This window comes from Mizuhopecten yessoensis, unplaced genomic scaffold, assembly GCF_002113885.1.
Source record: "Mizuhopecten yessoensis strain PY_sf001 unplaced genomic scaffold, ASM211388v2 scaffold10333, whole genome shotgun sequence".
NCBI lineage: Eukaryota > Metazoa > Mollusca > Bivalvia > Pectinida > Pectinidae > Mizuhopecten > Mizuhopecten yessoensis.
In genome coordinates, this window is record NW_018408494.1 from 618743 (window position 1) to 639286 (window position 20544).

Genomic DNA, 20544 nt, shown 5'->3' on the forward strand with positions numbered 1-20544 from the left:
AACTAAGTTCATCTGTGTTCAAACTCAGACAAAGATACTAGCGAGCTTAATAGTTTTAGATATTTATTCATAACATAAACAGCGCTAGCATTTCTGTCGATTCCATTTCAGCTTAACCGGCTATCCGGAAGAATACATGCACCGTACTAACTGCTACGGCAGTTATTTTCTCCTTTGAATACTGCCCACCTGCAATAATGATTCCGTAACGTACTCCTTGCGCTATCTTTTGACCATTTGGCAACTTTTCGTTTCGTAGCTGACACGGTACAACACTTTTCTTTCGCTTACTTCACACGGCCAGTCATTTTGTTTACAAAGAAATGGTGTGCAAGGCGCATGCGCTAGTAGAGGGAAATCCCTGAACAAAACGTTGGTCAGACAGGTAGAAATACCGATGATTTTCTTAGATTTAATCATTTTTATGAATCTATTCCAGCCAAATCCGATCGTTATTTTCCATAAGGAGTCTCACTTGATATGCTTATGTAGTATTTGAAAAAAAGTCAAAAAATAAAGTTACTTCACCGTGATGCCCCTTTAAGTGTAAATCAAGTTTTTGCACTTAAGTAGTTCATGTATTTTATCCTAAAACGGCCGCCCATAGTAAAGACCTATAATAGCTATATTGACCTATCCAAAATTGGTCTTTAGAGCTATTTTCATGTGATTTTCTTTTTTAAGGAAAACGAAACAAAGTCGCTGTTAAAAGACAATTTTACCATTAGGTTGATAACAAAAGACAATAAATATAAGTATTCTTTTTAAAAAACAATGCAAAAAAATCGAAAATTTTACAACATGACCATCAACCTTATTGTTTAATGCGACTTTGCTTAAATCTGACAAAAATATAGCTCAATACAGCTATAATTTATAGGTGAATATATAGCTATATAGGTGATATTTACATGTAGCTATATATATAGCTGAATCGGAAGAGTGTACTGGACCTGTTACAATACAGTACCTTAATTTATCATGTAACTTTTTTTATCGCACATGCTGGGTTTAAAAGATAACAAGTGTAGTTTTCAATATGGAATGTAAAGCTAAAACCCATAGGCCTACCATTGAGGGTTATAGCCTCCCATTGATAAGATGACATTACATCCACAACATCAACTTACTTTGGAGCTACAGTGTGTCAATGCTCACAAGTAAATATGAACTCAATCCCTTTTTTTCGAGGCAGATACCTATGACTAATTGAGCTGATAGTGATATCCAATAGGAAGTTGCTGATATTATAAGTCACCAGAACCAGTATATGAAATCCGTCAAAACTGGGCATCCGTCGAATACGTAATTGCTACTTACTAAACTTTATTAGTTTATGTTTAAACCTAAATCCAAAGTCTGCAATGAAGTATGAACATTGTTTATAAAAACATCACATTGTCAGTGAATAACGAAGTATTTTATTTAGGAATGTCACTTCTTGACATTGCCAAACATACGCGGTTTCAGCAGCGGTCCAAACGCCTGTGGCCCATGTCAGTGTAATATGGGTACAGAGTCTGACAGCTCCGTTTGGCTTTTATATTGTCTCATTAAATACAAAACCCTAAGTTGAGTATCATACAATATGAATGCGATTAAAAGAAAAAACGCATATTGTCATACATGAACCAATAACGAAAAGAAACTAAAACATGCATTAGGCCTACCTACCTACCAACAAGAGTCCGGCCGCACGTGGAAATTGCATAGCAAAAAATCATTCGTGGAAAGCTATTCCAAGAAAGATAACTCTAATAAGTTTCTCCATCTTTGAATCTACACCAGATTTAACTAGTCCGTGCTTTTACCGATCTTTAAAAAAAGGTATGAAGAATTGTTAGTTACAACTTATTGAGATTTCAATTGCCTGAATCGATATTTAGAATTATTTAAATTTAGGTAGAAAACAGTTATAACGTTAAATGTCAAGGTTATTTGGGGAGTTGAATCAAAAACCGTAAGTAACACATTGTTACCTTTACATGTGGTGAGTTAGTAACATATCAAATACGACCCAGTTTATTGTTGAAAGCAATCTTTGCATAGAATTCTGGTGCTTATAGCTTCAATAACAAGCATTCCATATTCAAATAAAAAGTTAGAGAAGTGCCTGAAGAGAGAGGAACCAACTTACGTAGGGGAGAGAACTTGCAATTGGCGGCCAATAGTCATCGGAGACAGCAAAGGACTCATTCTCCAAAACAGCTACAAAGAGATAAGAAATGTAAAACCTGAAATAGATTTTGACTTTGCTGCAGGCGCTAATACAAATGATTGCTGGAGAATAAAAGACAAGAAATTGAGAAAAAGGCATATCAATTGCATGAGAAATAAAAAAAAAATAAAAAATGTAATTTATCTATAGACTGGAACATGTGATTTGACCATATTAAGGATAAGAACTCTGGCAACCCGTCCATTAGATTCAAGGAAGTCGAAGAAGGAAATGTGTACTATGAGGATGAAGTGTCCAAAATATTGGGATTCATTTTCACTTACTCAAGGCTTCGCTTATGTTTGATGAACATCCCGGCATATTCAATAGAGGCATGGCACACAGGTATAAAGGGACCGGAGGAGACTTAGCCACTGCTCAGTAGGAGGATAAAGTACTGGCCAAGCATGTAAAGGCAATAAACCATTTTAAATTGAATTCAACAAAGATGGCTGTTTTACGTCACCAGGTTTCCACATAGATGTGTTTAACAACAGGAAGGCGAAAGGTAAAAAGGCAACAGCACAATTATTATCAGACGTATACAGAGATGGTATACATCCCAAAAAGCTTCTCGCAAGAGTATGGATTAAGAGACTTATGGAAAAGATACATATAGATGTGTTTGGGAGCTTGATCATCTCTTTGAATGGATGGACTAGTCTATGTATTTAGTGGGGATTCTCGCTAGTCATAGAATAGAGGGATTTTATCAAACACAGCACAAGGTCAAGAGCCTAAACAAAAATCCTGAGACTTACTGTGATCTTACAAGTGAACCTTAAACACAAGTTATTTCTCATCCTGGATATCCTGCCAGTAAAAGTTAATACAATTTCACAATGAGCAGTGTTCGAGGAGGTAGACGAGGAGTACGGCACAGCAATTCAAGTGTAAATCTAAATCTTAGTAGGAGCATCTGCAAGAAGATCAAAATGGCAACAAAAAGACAAAGGAACTTTACACGTTTGCAAAGAAAGGAGTCCTTGACAACTTTAAGTGGACTTGCAATATCTGCAAAATAAACCTCCCCAGATTAAGTTCGATAAACAAAGCATTAAATGAAATTAAAGAGACCACACGAATAAGATTAGATAAACTAGAAGATATATTGAACAAAGTGGAGTGCGAGATATCACAAACAAAGTTGAGCAAGCAGTAGAAGGCATGAAAGAAGAAATGGTAAGCAACATGAAAAAAGGAAATAGGAGAGGTAGTAGGCTAAAGAATAAAAGAAATGGAGGACCAACAAGGCGCGAGATGAATCTAATGATTTTTAACTTCCCGGAATCGGATCAAGAAAACTCTGCAGGTAGGAGGAATAACGATATAGACAACCTTAAAAAGATATGTCAACACATTGGAGTTGAAGAATTGGAAGTAAGAGAAATAATACGGCTAGGTAAACAAGACAAGGAAAGATCCAGGCCAGCAAAGGCGATGTTGGATATAGGAGGTCAGGTCGAACGAAAACATTGGACAACTATCGTTAAATAAAAGACATCAACGATGAAAAGCTGAAGAGAGTAATTATTGGAAGGGATTACACAAAAGAACAAAGAGCAAGTGATCAACAACTTAGAGTAGTAAAAGACACCAGAATCAAAAAAGGAAACAAGAATACCTGCCTGAAGGTAGCAAAGGGTCAGACGCCACAGAACCAATACAACTGACACTGGAAGTATGGACGGAAGGCGTCTGAGTACAAGTGGAAGGGGGACTGTGCTGGACAAAGAATTGAGTCTAGAGGAAAGCGACAAGTCCAAAGACCCCAATGAATCACTTCCCTCGCACATTCTACTCCAAGATAATGACAACAGTTGGAATGGCATGGAAATGGAAATTAGAACGGGACATGAATAGGATGAAAGTTTTAACCAAACCGCAGGAAATCAGGATGTAAATTCAACTGTAGATAAGGGCACTTCTATGTGATTGCGGGTAAATGTTCTTAGCTATCTTTATTATGTTTGATGTATCAATGGAGGAGGGATGTGGTCCAAATAGTGGAAGTTCGGGTGTAAACCTTCACTCTTTCAAAATGAGTAAGATTCCCACCATAAAACAACGTACATGTTCACATATAGTGGACATAAAGAGATGAATGAATGTAAATCCTTGCTAACAAAATTAGACAGGGGTCATTCTCTGCCCCTAGCGAGCTAGTCCCCGAGTGAAAACATGGAAACGGTTGAGATCCCTAACCTATCACCATATATATACAAATGCTAGGCATGGCGAGATCAATACAATCTTCCCATAAAGGTTGGCCCGGGGACCGACACCAACCCCTCAGATTTATTCTCTCGGTCATACGTTTGAAACGATTGATATCCCAATTCCCATAACCAATATACCATTGCTGGGCATAAAATTATGAACAAAATCACGATATTACAATTGAACTTTGCATCTGGCCATACCCCTGGCAATTTGGAGATTTAGGCCCAGGGTCATAGCTTTGAAACAATTGAGATTCCCGACCCTAACTGCATATACCACTGCTGAGCATAAAGAGAGAAACTCTATCATGATATTAGAATTGACTCTGGGGTCTGGTCACACTCCAAGATACTTGGTTTCTGGTTCACAGTTAAAAACAGTTGAGATCCTCGCCCTATGACTCTTTTTACAATTCCTGTGCATGGACGTTCAAATACAGATATGCTATCGTAACAGGTCTCTGGGTTTAACCCACCGAAGGGACTAAAATCAATCATAGGGTCAGAACACGAAAACACTTATTACCATTTATACAATTGCTGAGTATGAAGAGAAAAATACAAATAGTTTCAATGATTTGCCTACGGATTGGCCCAATACAACCTGACTTTAATCATTGGTCTGATTCTGAAATGTTTGTGATCCCAATTATATTCCCGATTGCCGAGCACGAACAAACTTATACCGATATGTTACCGTGATTGACCTCTGGGTCTTTCCCACCCCAGGTTACTTATATTCCGAGCCGAAACATCGAAATTAAGATGCAATGAAGTTGAGAAGCCCACTCCTTAATAAGATATGTAATTGCTCGACCAAGACACGAACACAAGTATGCTACCAGAATTTATGTTCTGCCTTCGTCCTTAGGGACTTAGTCCTTTTTTCGGACAATTTAGAATCCAGAGTGACTCCAAGGATTTGCCCTTCCTCTGGGATTTTGAAATACTTCTTTTGATTAGAATATATTGCATTTATTGCTTAAATATCAAAGTGAGCAAAAAAGGTTCTGTCGGCCTCTGGTAACAGTCTGAAACTAATATTTGAACCTGGATTGGGATCAATGTTCACAAATGGACATTATCAAGGATTTAAGGACAATGACGTTAGGATCTGTTTTTTGTATTACATCATACACGTAAGTCCAATTATAGTTCAATGAACTTCACCTCGGATACAGCAGAGGTCTGTGATAACTCGTTACTACGTATAATTCCCCATCTTCGTCCTACAACACTTTGTATATTACAGCTTGGTCAGTGTCACCTCCTCTCACCACAATCTGCACTGAACCATTCCTTACTCTTACTTAATCTTATCTTTATTCAACATCTACATGTACCGGTGTTTAATTTACATCCAAAAACTCGCACTAGTGATATAGAATGTGGCCCTCAAAATGAAACTACTTTGGTAATTTGTTGTTATTTTCTTGTGTATCGTCAATATACTTTGTTTTATATATTGGCAGATTGTCATTGTCTAGGTACATGTATATTGTAAATAGTACTAGTGGATATAATTTTGCCTCGTCACAGAGGGGTTTTGCTGATGAGCGTTTTTTCTTTGCAGTCTTTCCCATTGCTGGTCCCTTTCCCTTTGATGTGGGGGCACCTGTCTTTCGTCCCGTCGATTGGCTCTCTATGGAGGTGACTTGGGTGTTGCACTTCATACTGCAAGCATATTTTAAAGTGATATTGAATTTGCTTACCTTTAACTGAAAAGGTCTTTCTGCGTTTCAATATAAATCATCTTTGTCAAAATCACAGAGTAAAGCAACTTCTGTTTTGATGAATATAAGGATATTTCAAGAGGTGGCAAGTATATACAAAAACATTTAAATTGGCCCTATGCCTTTCGATAATAAATACTTGCTTACCCAAAGTTCATAAACAGCAATAAACACGATATCATTTTGTCCACAGACCTGGTTCTCTTATTCAATGTACTATTTCCCTTGATACTTCCTTTTCAGGAAACAATGGCTTCAAACGGAATTATAACATTACAGAAACAAATGTTCAAGATCTCTGGGTATTCACTCTATAGGCATCCATGCAACACAATCAGCGATATATTTATGACCTCCATCACACCGTGACCTTGAAAGTAACAATTATGTACAGCATTACAATGTTTTGTCAGGTTGATTGTTTTTGTATGTTTTTCATTTCTCGGAGAAGCTCTGTTTCTCAAACAGCTACCTTGGTAATACCATTTGGACTTCCCGCGTAGAAATAACGGTTCTTGCTAATATATAGCATTTTACATGAGATTCCATTTCATATGAGATTTATGAAATGAGTCTAAGAATTTTTAAAATTTAAAAAATTCATGACGAGTGTCATAAATAGCATATGAAATGGAAACTCATGAAAGATCCTTTTTATTACATAATCAAGATTTATGGCATTTATTCGTGTAAAATGACAATTTTCATGCAACCTTGAAATGTAAAGAGCCGCCATTTTGACTCTTGTGCGTAAGTCTGTGACGCCATGTACTTGTCCTAGGCGGGACGTCACAATTGAAACAATTGAAACGTACAACCAATCACAGGGCTGATAGGTCATATTACATGGGTTACTACGCAAAAAAATATGACATTGGTATATTCACTTGATAACACAGTACATTATGTGATAAAATGAGATATGTCACAGAATCATACGAATGAGTAATCAGTCCCTTCAATTGAGGGAGTGTGAATAAATTATCCTTCGAAGAAACATCTCTCTTTCCTTAACTTAATGGTTTGCGAACAATGAAAATGAAAAAAATGCTTGTTAAAATTCTCGTCTTAACTGACGTGTCAGTTTGACTGTTTATACTAATGTTACAGACAAATATCTAAACCCTGAAGTCCACGGTACCTGAAATCTTCTTGAAATCTGGAATCATCAGGTTGTTTCCTACTGACACGTGCATGCGGAAATTTGTTACGGCCTCTTTTTTTTCCTTGTTGTATACTTAAGTGCTATAGTTCTCCCTCTTAATTATTGAAGATGTAAACAGAACAAATCTAAAATCAACATCGTGGTTATAGGACATGTCGATTCTGGCAAGTCAACGACTGCTGGCCACTTGATCTACAAATTGGGCGGCATTGACCAACCAACCCTGGAGAGATTTGAGAAAGAGACTGCTGAGGTAAAAAATGTGATACTTTTAATATGTAATGCTGCATCCAACCCTGTGTACGCCCTATTTCTATGTCAATCAAATATATATTGAACATAAAATATGTTGGAAATAAAGATTCCTAGTGAGTTTAAACTTTTGCATAATCGAAAAATTCACATTCAGTCTTAAATTTGTAAAATCACCTTTACCGTTTCAGAGTGGAAACGGCTCTATTATATATGCCTGGATTTTGGACAAGCTTACGGTCGAACTTGAACGTAGTATCACCATTGATATTTCCTCGTGGAAATTTGAGACAATAAAACATATTTTCACAATCATTGACGCTCCCGGGCATAGAAAAATTCGTCAAAAATATGGTTACAGGTAGTAACCTTTTATGGCTGACAACTTAAAGTACCCTCTTTCCCAATATAAGGTAGACATTTGTATCAACCCCTTGCATCTGATATGTAGAAGCCATATATAATTTGAAAAGTTTAATAATTTTCTTGAACGTATTGATTTTTTTTAATTTGCAAAACAAATATTGATATTTGAATGTGTATTATATAAGGATGTTTTTAAATGCAATGACATGGATACTTTATTGTAGTTTTTGATAACTAGGCTAAAACATCTTAAAGCAATGGGATCAAATATAAAATCGGATAAGCTGAATGACTACCAAACACTCAAAACTGCATTCTAGTATTCATTAAAAAAGACACCATTCGAAATGTCACAAAAAATGTATTATTTTTAATTATTAACGTGTTTTCAACAAACGGGCCTGCTGACTTGTTATCACTTTAGTGCAACATAAACTAGCAGTTGCCTGTTCTTGAGGCTTAAAATTTGTAATGGTATGAAATAGCGCTAAATATATAAAATGATGTTGGCGACATTGAGCTTTCATCACTTGCGAAAGGGTGTTAGAATTTGGAATTCGAACTAAGGAGTAAAAATATTTGAATATATAATATTCATTACAACAAATGGTATACATTTTAGCTTAACATTGTATTGGTTAGTGATGCTACGTTTGTATATACGATTAAACACTTACGTAGATTGAATAATAATTTGATGTGAATATTTAAAATATGACAATTAGAAAGTAGATTTTGGATTATGTAGGGTTAACACATCTTCGATACTTTAGGGGTTACGCTCACTTTCGCTCACTGCACCCCTGGAATATGTCTTACCAAAATTGAATTCGTTTTGATTCGTCCCATGTTCAAAAACCTGACAAACTGCTAAGGCTGATACATCTTTGAAGATTACGGTGGAGCGACACCCGACTTCAAAGCCAGTCAATTTTACCGTACCGCGACCTAAATATTCTTTTGACGTACATCAAAGGAACACACTGAGCCTTCGATTTGTCATAAAGTATTACAGAGGTGTAGAGAGTGAGCGTAACCCCTGGAGTACCAAGGATGGAGCCTTCGATTTGTTATAAAGTATTACAGAGGTGTAGAGAGTAAGCGTAACCCCTGGAGTACCAAGGATGGAGCCTTCGATTTGTTATAAAGTATTACAGAGGTGTAGAGAGTAAGCGTAACCCCTGGAGTACCAAGGATGGAGCCTTCGATTTGTTATAAAGTATTACAGAGGTGTAGAGAGTAAGCGTAACCCCTGGAGTACCAAGGATGGAGCCTTCGATTTGTTATAAAGTATTACAGAGGTGTAGAGAGTAAGCGTAACCCCTGGAGTACCAAGGATGGAGCCTTCGATTTGTTATAAAGTATTACAGAGGTGTAGAGAGTAAGCGTAACCCCTGGAGTACCAAGGATGGAGCCTTCGATTTGTTATAAAGTATTACAGAGGTGTAGAGAGTAAGCGTAACCCCTGGAGTACCAAGGATGGAGCCTTCGATTTGTTATAAAGTATTACAGAGGTGTAGAGAGTAAGCGTAACCCCTGGGGTACCAAGGATGGGGTTAACAAATACCGAGAGTAGATTGTAGTCAATCACACCAAGAAAATGACATTTACGAAAGACTGTGTTTGTATTGTGCCAGTTACGTTCCGTTCCGAAGAATGAGAAAGAAACTCAAAATTATCTCAAGGAACCGTAATATTATTGACCCTGATTTCTGTGTTCTCTGGTAATGTTGAAAAAACCGTCCCAGAGCATCGTTACACAGACTCTTTCATCAGCCAATCATTGAGTAAAGATGTAGGTTATACTCTACTACTTTGTTGTGTAATTGGTGCAGCGTAACGATAACAACTTAGTAAGCCATTAATCCAACACATCAATTACTAAAGTAAATGTTCTCGTAACTCACAAAAACACTCCAAAACATTGATTCAGAGATAAGCAGAAACTGTATGATCAATTAAATTATATGAAAAGATAAATATAAAACAAGTCAACGCTATCGTCATTTTTAAATTTGGAATGTTAACATATTTGAATTATATCGAAATTACTATCTGTTTACAGACGTTTTATCAAGAAATTAAACTTGAATTGAGCAACTGCATCAAGAAAATTGGCTACGACCCGCAAGAGGTCGCCTTTGTGCCCATCTCCGCTTGGACAGGTGACAATATGCTGACATTCAGTGCGAACATATCTTAGCTCAAGAAGATAATTAAAAGAAAAAAAAACACGAGTTCATGGTTTGACCCTTTTCGATGCTATTGACACAATCCTCTCTTCTCCTGAGCATCCAGGGACAAAGCCGATTCGTCTGCCTCTTCAGGATAATTATAAAAGGGCCGGTAAGAATGTCTGACATGTTCATGTAAATGTTACAGCTAAAGAGGTATATATAAAAGGGATATAGATATTATACTCAGATTAATCAACGTCAAAGTTGTATACTTACTCTAGTTAAGATTTAAATGGAGGTCGAGGTTCTGACACATAATACACAGATTAATATTTCCTATTCTACACACCTATATAGCGACTGCCGTTTTTCTCTCCCCTTTTACCCGAATATTTGGTAAAATGATAAATATAACAACATTTTAGAAATCAAAACTAAAGTTACATTTTGAAAAAGCAGAGAGAACTCAAACTTTAGCCATACCTAGAATTAATAGAGGCCTACACAACTTTGGCGTCATTTGCTGACGGCAACATAGCCAGTCAAACAAGGTTTTGACAGGTTCTTATGATGACGCATCATTGTAAAGTCGTCATCTTTTTTCTGATTGTGGATGCGTAACAGTAACAGTGACTGGGTATATGTCGACATAAATGTTACTTATGGGACACGTGTAACTTACATGCGTAGAGGTGGGGGTAAATACGATACTGACTATTCAAATGATTAAGTGATTTGTAAACATTCTTACCTTTCCTTTGTTATTCGCAGATAATTGAGCAGTACTCTATGAAAATGCGATGGTAAGCAGTTTTTAGCTTTTTCGTTCCATAGGTACAGGAACAGTTTCTGCGGGAAGGGTTGAGACCGAAATGATCAAACCCGGAACGGTCGTCACATTTGCTCCACAAAACGTGACAACTGAAGTAAACTCATTGGAGATGCCTCACGAACAGGTACCAGAAGCAGTACCAGGGGACACCGTTGGATTCAATGTGAAGGATGTGTCCGTCAGATAACTCAATAGAGGAGATGTGGCTGGGGATAGCACTAATGATCCACCAAAGGAGGTGGACAGTTTCATCGCTCAGGTGAGTCACAGAGCTACGTTCAATGGGGCCGTAATCTTACCCATGTACTCTACAATTAACTTGCAAGTTCCATAATTCAAAATTTTAATTAAAAAATAATTGATCATCTTAATTAACTAATATCAAAACATCTAAATTTTATTGCTCTCTTGGTATTGAGAAAGCCTGTAAACACAGTCTGTTTGTTTATTTATTTATTTTTAAAATGTCGTGATGTATTCAATTTACTTCGTATGCGTGTGAAGTAGTTGGAGGTCGACATTAGATTTGCCTTAACTTTATAAAATAGATGTGTAGCTTCTTATGAATGTTCTTATTCATGTACTTATGAATAGATACATTGATATAGACAGTTTAAATGGAGGTAACTGATGATTGTTATTTATATTTTGAAGCCATTCAAAATTGTAAGGATCTAATTGAAGATATTATTTTATCTATATTTTTCATTTTTTTAAGACTAAATTGATTGTTTTCGATTTTTGATTCATTTACATAAATGAACATTCTTAAAAAAAAACTCTTCCGACTTTTTACCTTTATGATTATACATACTGTAGAAGTAGATGTTTGAGTTAGGACATTTTTCCGTGACGACTCGTATGCTATTTGGAATTATGACATTTGTTTTAATTTTTTTTTTATTAAAAAGTCAAGCAATTATGATATTGTTAAATATTAAGATGCCAAATCGTGTCCTCTCGTAGGAGGGTTTCCATACACCACACTCTCTTTCATGGCGTTATACCTCTCACTCTCTTTAATAAATTATAGCTTTATAACTTTTTATATTATTCATAAGTATTTGTTTTTGATTTAATATCAAGCCTGCTTATATTTTTTTATCCTTTCCTCGCTCACCATCACTCCAGCTCCTCGCTATCAAAAGTCCATTATAGCACTAGGTGGCTTAGATCGGATAAATAAACATAAGTATCGTAACATGATATACTGTTATGACAATTCGAATGTAAACATTAAACATCAATTTCAACATACTAAATATCATTTCATTCACTCACTCTTATATTAATTTGATAACTCTTGCACGACTGTCCCATTCATTCGTGTTGGATGCATGTTGTTATATGTTATATCATGACATTCTTGCATTGACAATGCTGTTGAATTACGTGTTTTTAAATGTTTTCAAATGTCCACGTGTGCATTTATACCCGCTGATGAAGTACAGCCGAATCAGCGAAAAATAAACATCGAGAAAATATATATTTCTAAAGGTATATCTTTGTGATGATGAACAATACAATCTCATTGAATCTTATTGATGAATGTATGACATAAATGCACAATAGGACAATCAATCGAGCAAATAATCAATTTGCAGCTTATAATCCTCGATCATCCCGGAACTATCAAGGCCGGCTATTCTCCTGTCATCGACTGTCACACGGCGCATATTGCATGCAAGTTCGTCGAATTACTGGACAAAATTGATCACCGATCGGGAAAATCTTTGGAAAAAAATCCTACATCCGTTAAAGCTGATGGTTCTTGCATTGCTAAGCTTGTTCCCTTGAAGCCAATGTGTGTTGAAAGTTTCTCCGAATACCCTCCTCTGGGTTGTTTAGCTGTCCAAGACATGCGACAGACTGTAGATGTTGGAATCATTAAGGAAGTCGTTAAGAAGGAAACTGTCTGCAAAGCCACCAGGTCTGCCGTGACAGCTGCCAGTAATTGAACATTTGAGAATTCATATCCTACACCATTGCTAGTGATTCCGCGGTCTTTATCACACTGAGTGAAAACATCCGACATAGTCACAAACTTTTTACCTGAATTTCCTACCAAATTATTACGATCTAATTAAATTTAGACTTGTAATTCCATTCCTCTACGATCGTCTATGATACTCTCCAATACTTGTATTGGAGTGTATCATAGAGGAACGGAATTGCAAGTCTAATTTTAATTAGATTGCAAATTATTAAAGCAGTTTTAGATAATTTACAATTATTTTCTCTTGGCGGCATACAGGTCGTAGAAAAGCAAAATACGTTCTGTTCAGGTATAAAGCGGTTGATTCTCCGAACTGTTAGTTCTGCAAGGAGGAAAATGAAACATATATACTTGTATTTTATTTATATTCATGAATAACCAGATTTTTGTAGGTGTTTGACAAATTATTTTCAGACAAACCATATTTAAGTTAGCTATCTCGTCCCTATCAATACTTTGAAGGCTTCAGGGTTGTCAAACTGCCATTGCATGATTTATAAGATGTCATTTCTGTTTAAACAGTTTGTCTACTGTTGCAGAATTAAGACAATGTATGTGCTCTTTGATGTGTTAAATCCACGCACTTATCATTACTATGTAGTCAAGAAAGACCTGTATATGTCAGGAAAGGATTATTTATATGGTGAGGATACCATGCACTTCCTGACAAAGAATTATTTGATTTAACGAAATGAACCTGTTTGAAAAATGAATAATATACAATATTAGTATTGTGCTATGTCAACCTGTACATCTGCAGTAAGTAGGACGAAACAACTGTATTGAATTAAATTGCCAAATTTCATAGGTGCAACAACATGGGCGTATCTTATAATAACCTCATACTAATAAGGGTTAATGGTTATTGTGGCAGAGTTGCTTTGTTTTCCTCATTCTCATTTGTAACTATATATATTGTTATGTACTGCAATGTACTATTGTGTTAAGAATTATACAGTTTATTATAACATCATGCACCTGAATATCCATAATAAAACTTGATTAAAAAAACTGGAACATTCTTTCCTTAATTTATTTTTCTATCAAAACACTTTTTTTGCTGTACACAACCTTTGCTTTGGAACGACTCCGTTCTCTGTTTAGGAGCTTTGTTTTTCAAGGAAGGAAGCTGTCGATAAATTTTAATCGACAAAATAAATGTTCAAATAGCTTATCCTTCCCTTTTATAGTAGCGAGTATTTAAAAAGATAAGATGTTGATATTTTTTGGTGACCTCATACACCTTTGTCTCGATACGTATCGTTGCTAGGATACAGCCCTGTACGTACTTGTCTACGTATCCCAGGTTAAGGTTAAGTAGTACAATGTTGTCTTCTAGTGTTGTAAGAACTGTTGACTCTAAAGTGCTACATTGCATGGTAGTGAACGACTACGAAACCAGCACGGACACGAACATTGTGTTGGACTGTCAAAAATGTAATGTGAAAATCCATATTCTGATCGTTATTGTCTTAATGGTAAGAACTGTTTTATAGATTTACTTGATCACAGTATGATTAATTTACATACTCCGTCCAATTGTATATATTTGACGCAAAAACATGTATACATTTTAAGTATCACCACAGATTTATTATTTGAAATGTTATTTTACTTTTTAATTTGCTAAAAATATTCAATACTATCGATTGGACTTTGATACAGTTGACACTCTCGAGACTACTTTTTTTTTTTAAAAGTTAGATCGGTTGTTGCATCGGCAATTTCGAAATGTGACGTCATTGAAATGATAACAATGACGACCTTGTCCACTGAAATCGTAAAGGATATGTATTGCTCAGATAGCTCGTTCACTGAGATCGTAGAGGACAGACGGATCTCGGATAGCTCGTCCACTGAGATCGTAGAGGACAGACGGACTCGGATAGCTCGTTCACTGAGATCGTAGAGGACAGACGGATCTCGGAAAGCTCGTCCACTGAGATCGTAGAGGACAGATATTTCTCGGATAGCTCGTCTACTGAGATCGTATAAATAATGCTCGGATAGCTCGTCCACTGAAATCGTAGAGGATAGATATTTCTCGGATATCTCGTCCACTAAGATAATAGAGGATAGAGATTACTGGGATATCTCGTCAATTGAGATCGTAGAGAATAGATATTTCTCGGAGAGCTCGTCCACTCAGATCGTAGAGGATAGATATATCTCGGATAGCTCATGCACTCAGATCGTTGAAAAAATATATTTCTCGGATAGCTCGTCCACTCAGCTCGTAGAGGATAGATATTTCTTGGATAGCTCATACACTCAGATAGCTTCCCACTCAGATCGTAGAGGATAGCTATATCTCGGATAGCTCGTCCACTCAGATCGTAGAGGATAGATATCTCTCGGATAGCTCATCCACTCAGATCGTAGAGGATAGATATATTTCAGATAGCCCATCCACTCAGATCGTAGAGGATAGCTATATCTCGGATAGATCGTCCACTCAGATCGTAGAGGATAGATATCTCTCGGATAGCTCATCCACTCAGATCGTAGAGGATAGCTATATCTCGGATAGCTCGTTCGCTCAGATCGAAGAGGATAGATATATCTCGGATAGCTCGTCCACTCAGATCGTAGAGGAAACATATATCTCGGAAAGCTCGTCCACTCAGATCGTAGAGGATAGATATTTCTTGGATAGCTCATCCACTCAGATAGCTTCCCACTCAGATCGTAGAGGATAGATATATCTCGGATAGCTCGTCTACTCAGATCGTAGAGGATAGATATATCTCGGGTAGCTCGTCCACTCAGATCGTAGAGGATAGATATTGCTTGGATAGGTCATCCACTCAGATAGCTTCCCCCTCAGATCGTAGAGGATAGATATATCTCGGGTAGCTCGTCCACTCAGATCGTAGAGGATAAATATATCTCGGATAGCTCGTCCACTAAGAGCGTAGAGGATAGATATATCTCGGATAGCTCCTCCACTCAGATCGTAGAGGATAGATATATCGTCCACTAAGATCGTAGAGGATAGATATATCTCGGATAGCTCATCCAAACAGATCGTAGAGGATAGATATATCTCGGATAGCTCATCCACTCAGATCGTACAGGATAGATATATCTCGGATAGCTCATCCACTAAGATCGTAGAGGATAGATATATCTCGTATAGCTCATCCAAACAGATCGTAGAGGATAGATATATCTCGGATAGTTCGTCCACTCAGATCGTAGAGGATAGATATATCTCGGATAGCTCATCCACTAAGATCGTAGAGGATAGATATATCTCGGATAGCTTCCTACTCAGATCGTTCACAGTCCAGCAGTAGCTATAGCTCATCCAACCAGATAGCTTCCCACTCAGATCGTAGAGGATAGATATATCTCGGTTAGCTCATCCACTCAGATCGTAGAGGATAGATATATCTCGGATAGCTTATCCACTCAGATCGTAGAGGATAGATATATCGCGGATAGTTCGTCCACTCAGATCGTAGAGGATAGATATATTTCAGATAGCTCATCCACTCAGATCGTAGAGGATAGATATATCGCGGATAGTTCGTCCACTCAGATCGTAGAGGATAGATATATCGCGGATAGTTCGTCCACTCAGATCGTAGAGGATAGATATATTTCAGATAGCTCATCCACTCAGATCGTAGAGGATAGATATATCGCGGATAGTTCGTCCACTCAGATCGTAGAGGATAGATATATTTCAGATAGCTCATCCACTCAGATCGTAGAGGACAGATATATCTCGGATAGCTCATCCACTCAGATCGTAGAGGACAGATATATCTCGGATAGCTCGTCCACTCAGATCGTAGAGGATAGATATATCTCGGATAGGTCATCCATTCAGATCGTAGAGGATGGATATATCTCGGATAGCTCGTCCACTCAGATCGTAGAGGATAGATATATCTCGGATAGCTCATACACCCAGATAACTTCCCACTCAGATCGTAGAGGATAGATATATCTCGGATAGCTCGTCCACTCATATCGTAGAGGATAGATATATCTCGGATAGCTCATCCGTTCAGATCGTAGAGGACAGATATATCTCGGATAGCTCGTCCACTCAGATCGTAGAGGATAGATATATCTCGTTTAGCTCATCCATTCAGATCGTAGAGGATAGATATATCTCGGATAGCTCGTCCACTGAGATCGTAGAGGATAGATATATCTCGGATAGCTCGTCCACTCAGATAATAGAGGATAGATATATCTCGGATAGCTCGTCCACTCAGATCGTATAGGATAGATATATGTCGGATAGCTCATCCATTCAGAGCGTAGAGGACAGATATATCTCGGATGGCTAGACCACTCAGATCGTAGAGGATAGATATATATCGGATAGCTCATCCGTTCAGATCGTAGAGGATAGATATATCTCGTTTAGCTCATCCATTCAGATCGTAGAGGAAAGATATATCTCGGATAGCTCGTCCACTCACATCGTAGAGGACAGATATATCTCGGATTGCTAGTCCACTCAGATCGTAGAGGATAGATATATCTCGGATAGCGCGTCCACTCAGATCGTAGAGGACAGATATATCTCGGATGGCTAGTCCACTCAGATCGTAGAGGATAGATATATCTCGGATAGCGCGTCCACTCAGATCGTAGAGGATAGATATATCTCGGATAGCTCATCCACTCAGATCGTAGAGGATAGATATATCTCGGATAGCTCGTCCACTCAGATCGTAGAGGATAGATATAGCTCGGATAGCTCGTCCACTCAGATCGTAGAGAATAGATATATCTCGGATAGCTTCCTACTGAGATCGTTCACAGTCCAGCAGTAACTATAGATCATCCACCCAGATAGCTCGTCCACTCAGATCGTAGAGGATAGATATATCTCGGATAGCTCGTCCACTAAGATCGTAGAGGATAGATATATCTCGGATAGCTTGGCCACTGAGATCGTAGAGGACACAAATGCTCAAAGAGTTTTTTCATGCTTATCCTTTGTTTTCGAATCGAAGACTATCATTTAGTTGTACAAAAAGTTCTAGATGATGAAAACAGGCATGTTGTATTTATATTAAACAGTTATATTAAATCTTAATAATCAGCTGTAAAATAAAATGCTGATATGTAAATGTTAAAGACAGAAATACGATCGTCAGTCTCAATGCTGGACTGTGAACGATTTGTATGCAAAATATAAACACCCCTCATTACCCATTCCCTAACTACGGAAAATGATATTTAGAAGATTTGTAGTGCTATCTGTTGTCATTTGAGACCAATACTTGAGTGCCGATTTTTTTTTTTTTTTTTTCAATATTTTTTGTTTGTTTGTTTAATGTAAATAAAGCTAAATAGTGACTGAAAATTATTCAGGTACTGGTGGCAAATTGTAAAAGACTTCAAGCACAGTTTATGAACTCTTTTAATTATTGAACAATATCACTCATGATTAAAAAATCGAACACCATATCCGTTATCAGAGTGTAGGTAAAAATGAACATTTTAGTTTTTGTGTGTGCATGCAATTCATATTTTCATTTCGTCTTTTTGATGTTTTTAATTGCTGTAAAGAGTTAACAATGTTGTTATTTACATAACTGTCAAAACACCAATTTCATAGTCACGCCGAAAAGCCTGGAGAAAAAATGTCAAAATTCTAGTTCTTAAGTCAGTCTCTGAAAACGTTTCCTGAACATTTGCAATAAATCTTGGCTATGTGATAAGGAAAAAAATACATTCATCACCATTGATGAGAATCGTCATGATTTTAATTGTAGTTAATCAGAGTCTAGCTGAAAACATTCATTTAAAAAATATTTTTATCTGAAATGATTTTACCTTATATATAAGATTAACACTTCGACGATGAGTAGTTAGAAAAGAAAGGAAACGAAAAAGATCTTAAGTGTTGTAATGGGTGAAGCAGATCAATTTTTGTCTTTTCCATATCCCCTTCGTAGAAGACACGAACGAAACCCCCAAATTCTGCAGCGACTCTAACATTGGTCGCCTCATATAGGGCCCGTATGCATGAAACCGTTCTCGTGCTCAAGCATGGGTTCTGCACTTAAACCGATATTTTGTAACTGTGTTTAGTCATGTCAAACAATTAAAAAGTCAAATATTAACATTGAAAACGGTATTCGGCTTTAAGTCTCTTCATTTTCCCCCCAAACATTGGATTTCTCTTTAATTGTTTATATTTTTTAATTATGATCTAACTGGAACAGTTTTCTTTCGTTCTGCAATAGGATTTTTTTTTGCAATAGGAATATCGACATTATGGTTATGGTTATAAGCATGCCCTGTGATTTCGTTATCGCTACATTCCATTCTATATTTGAGTTTTCTCTTTAGCCGTTTGCAAGAATACCCGTAAAAATCAATCTTTTTTTTCATGTTCTGCTCTAGTTTTATCACCGATAAGTCTCAGAAGGATGGAACAGCTCTATGATGCAGTGTAATGTAGTTTTGGCATACTATATCAATACCAGAGTTTTTAAGGGTGCAATAACTTGTGTGTGTGGGTCACGTTCATCTTTCAATATACGAGGTGGTAGACTCTGCTGGTGGATTTCTTAGACTCCAATTATTAATTAGAACAAAGCAAGAACAAAAATAAACGTATTCAACTGGTATTTGTCTCAAAAAACAGCTGTACGCAAACCAGGAAAAATCATACGCAATTAATGTTTGGCATATTTTTCAAACATTATAAAGTGATTGCAACCAGGTTCTGCCTAAAATACCTATCATTGATTATAAAGGGAACAGAAACATATTAAGTTGTTGACATCACCAGTACACTCATAAATTGATGCATATACCGTACAATATCAAAGCTTTCAAATACAACAGGCATAACACAAAACGTTCCTTTAAAATTCAAAATACTTTTTGAGGATCAAAACATTAATTCGCAATAATTAGCTTGCATACTATACCAATCTTCACATGGTGACAAAACAGGCGAATTAAACAGCCAAGATCAGCCCTTGCTGCTTTTCATTGGTATACAAGTCTAGATCACTTAGATATACCCGAAACACATCGAGCAATGTGTCATTACATGTGTGGAGCCGGGTGCAATACACTTATATATAAGTAAAATTAAGAACAGCGTGAAGTTGGTTACTTATTCAATATTTGGCTAGCCCAATATCGGACCGGACCAATGTTGGGCTGGCGCAATATTGGGCTAGTTTGATATTCAAATGTATCTAACATAACAGTTCTTATGCCGCTTTTTCACACCTATACCACAACTGGGCATCTTCTAAGGTATCCACATGCAAAACGGCATCAACGATACCCCAGGCTAAAGATGCCCACTGGGCATCATTTCGAATTTCAGTACATAATCGTTAATTTTTCGTTTTCAACAGGCCACGGCATATTGTTATAGGTCTTATGCCGCTTTTTCACACCTATACCACAACTGGGCATCTTCTAAGGTATCCACATGCAAAACGGCATCAACGATACCCCAGGCTAAAGATGCCCACTGGGCATCATTTCGAATTTCAGTACATAATCGTTAATTTTTCGTTTTCAACAGGCCACGGCATATTGTTATAGGTCTTATGCCGCTTTTTCACACCTATACCACAACT

The 20544-nt window shown here is 37.0% G+C and overlaps 1 protein-coding gene and 1 pseudogene across 1 annotated transcript; both read left to right on the forward strand.

The window, feature by feature from the left end:
* The first annotated feature begins 3409 nt into the window (after positions 1 to 3409).
* On the forward strand, positions 3410 to 12923 carry LOC110460226 (annotated as a pseudogene).
* Positions 12924 to 14717: 1794 nt separating this feature from the next.
* Positions 14718 to 17760, forward strand: LOC110460227 (probable GPI-anchored adhesin-like protein PGA55). Its single transcript, XM_021513028.1, has 5 exons — positions 14718 to 14825; positions 15253 to 15591; positions 16296 to 16844; positions 16900 to 17196; positions 17521 to 17760. The coding sequence occupies exons 1-5, from the start codon at positions 14718 to 14720 to the stop codon at positions 17758 to 17760; spliced, it is 1533 nt and encodes a 510-aa protein (XP_021368703.1).
* The last annotated feature ends 2784 nt before the right edge of the window (positions 17761 to 20544 follow it).

Coding starts and splice junctions, on each gene's coding strand:
- LOC110460227 (XM_021513028.1), top strand. CDS start 14,718: ATGACGACCTTGTCCACTGAAATCGTAAAGGATATGTATTGCTCAGAT. Junction 14,826..15,252: donor ATAGCTCGTCCACTGAGATC/GTAGAGGACAGA, acceptor CTTCCCACTCAG/ATCGTAGAGGATAGCTATAT. Junction 17,197..17,520: donor ATAGCTCGTCCACTCAGATC/GTATAGGATAGA, acceptor TCGGATGGCTAG/TCCACTCAGATCGTAGAGGA.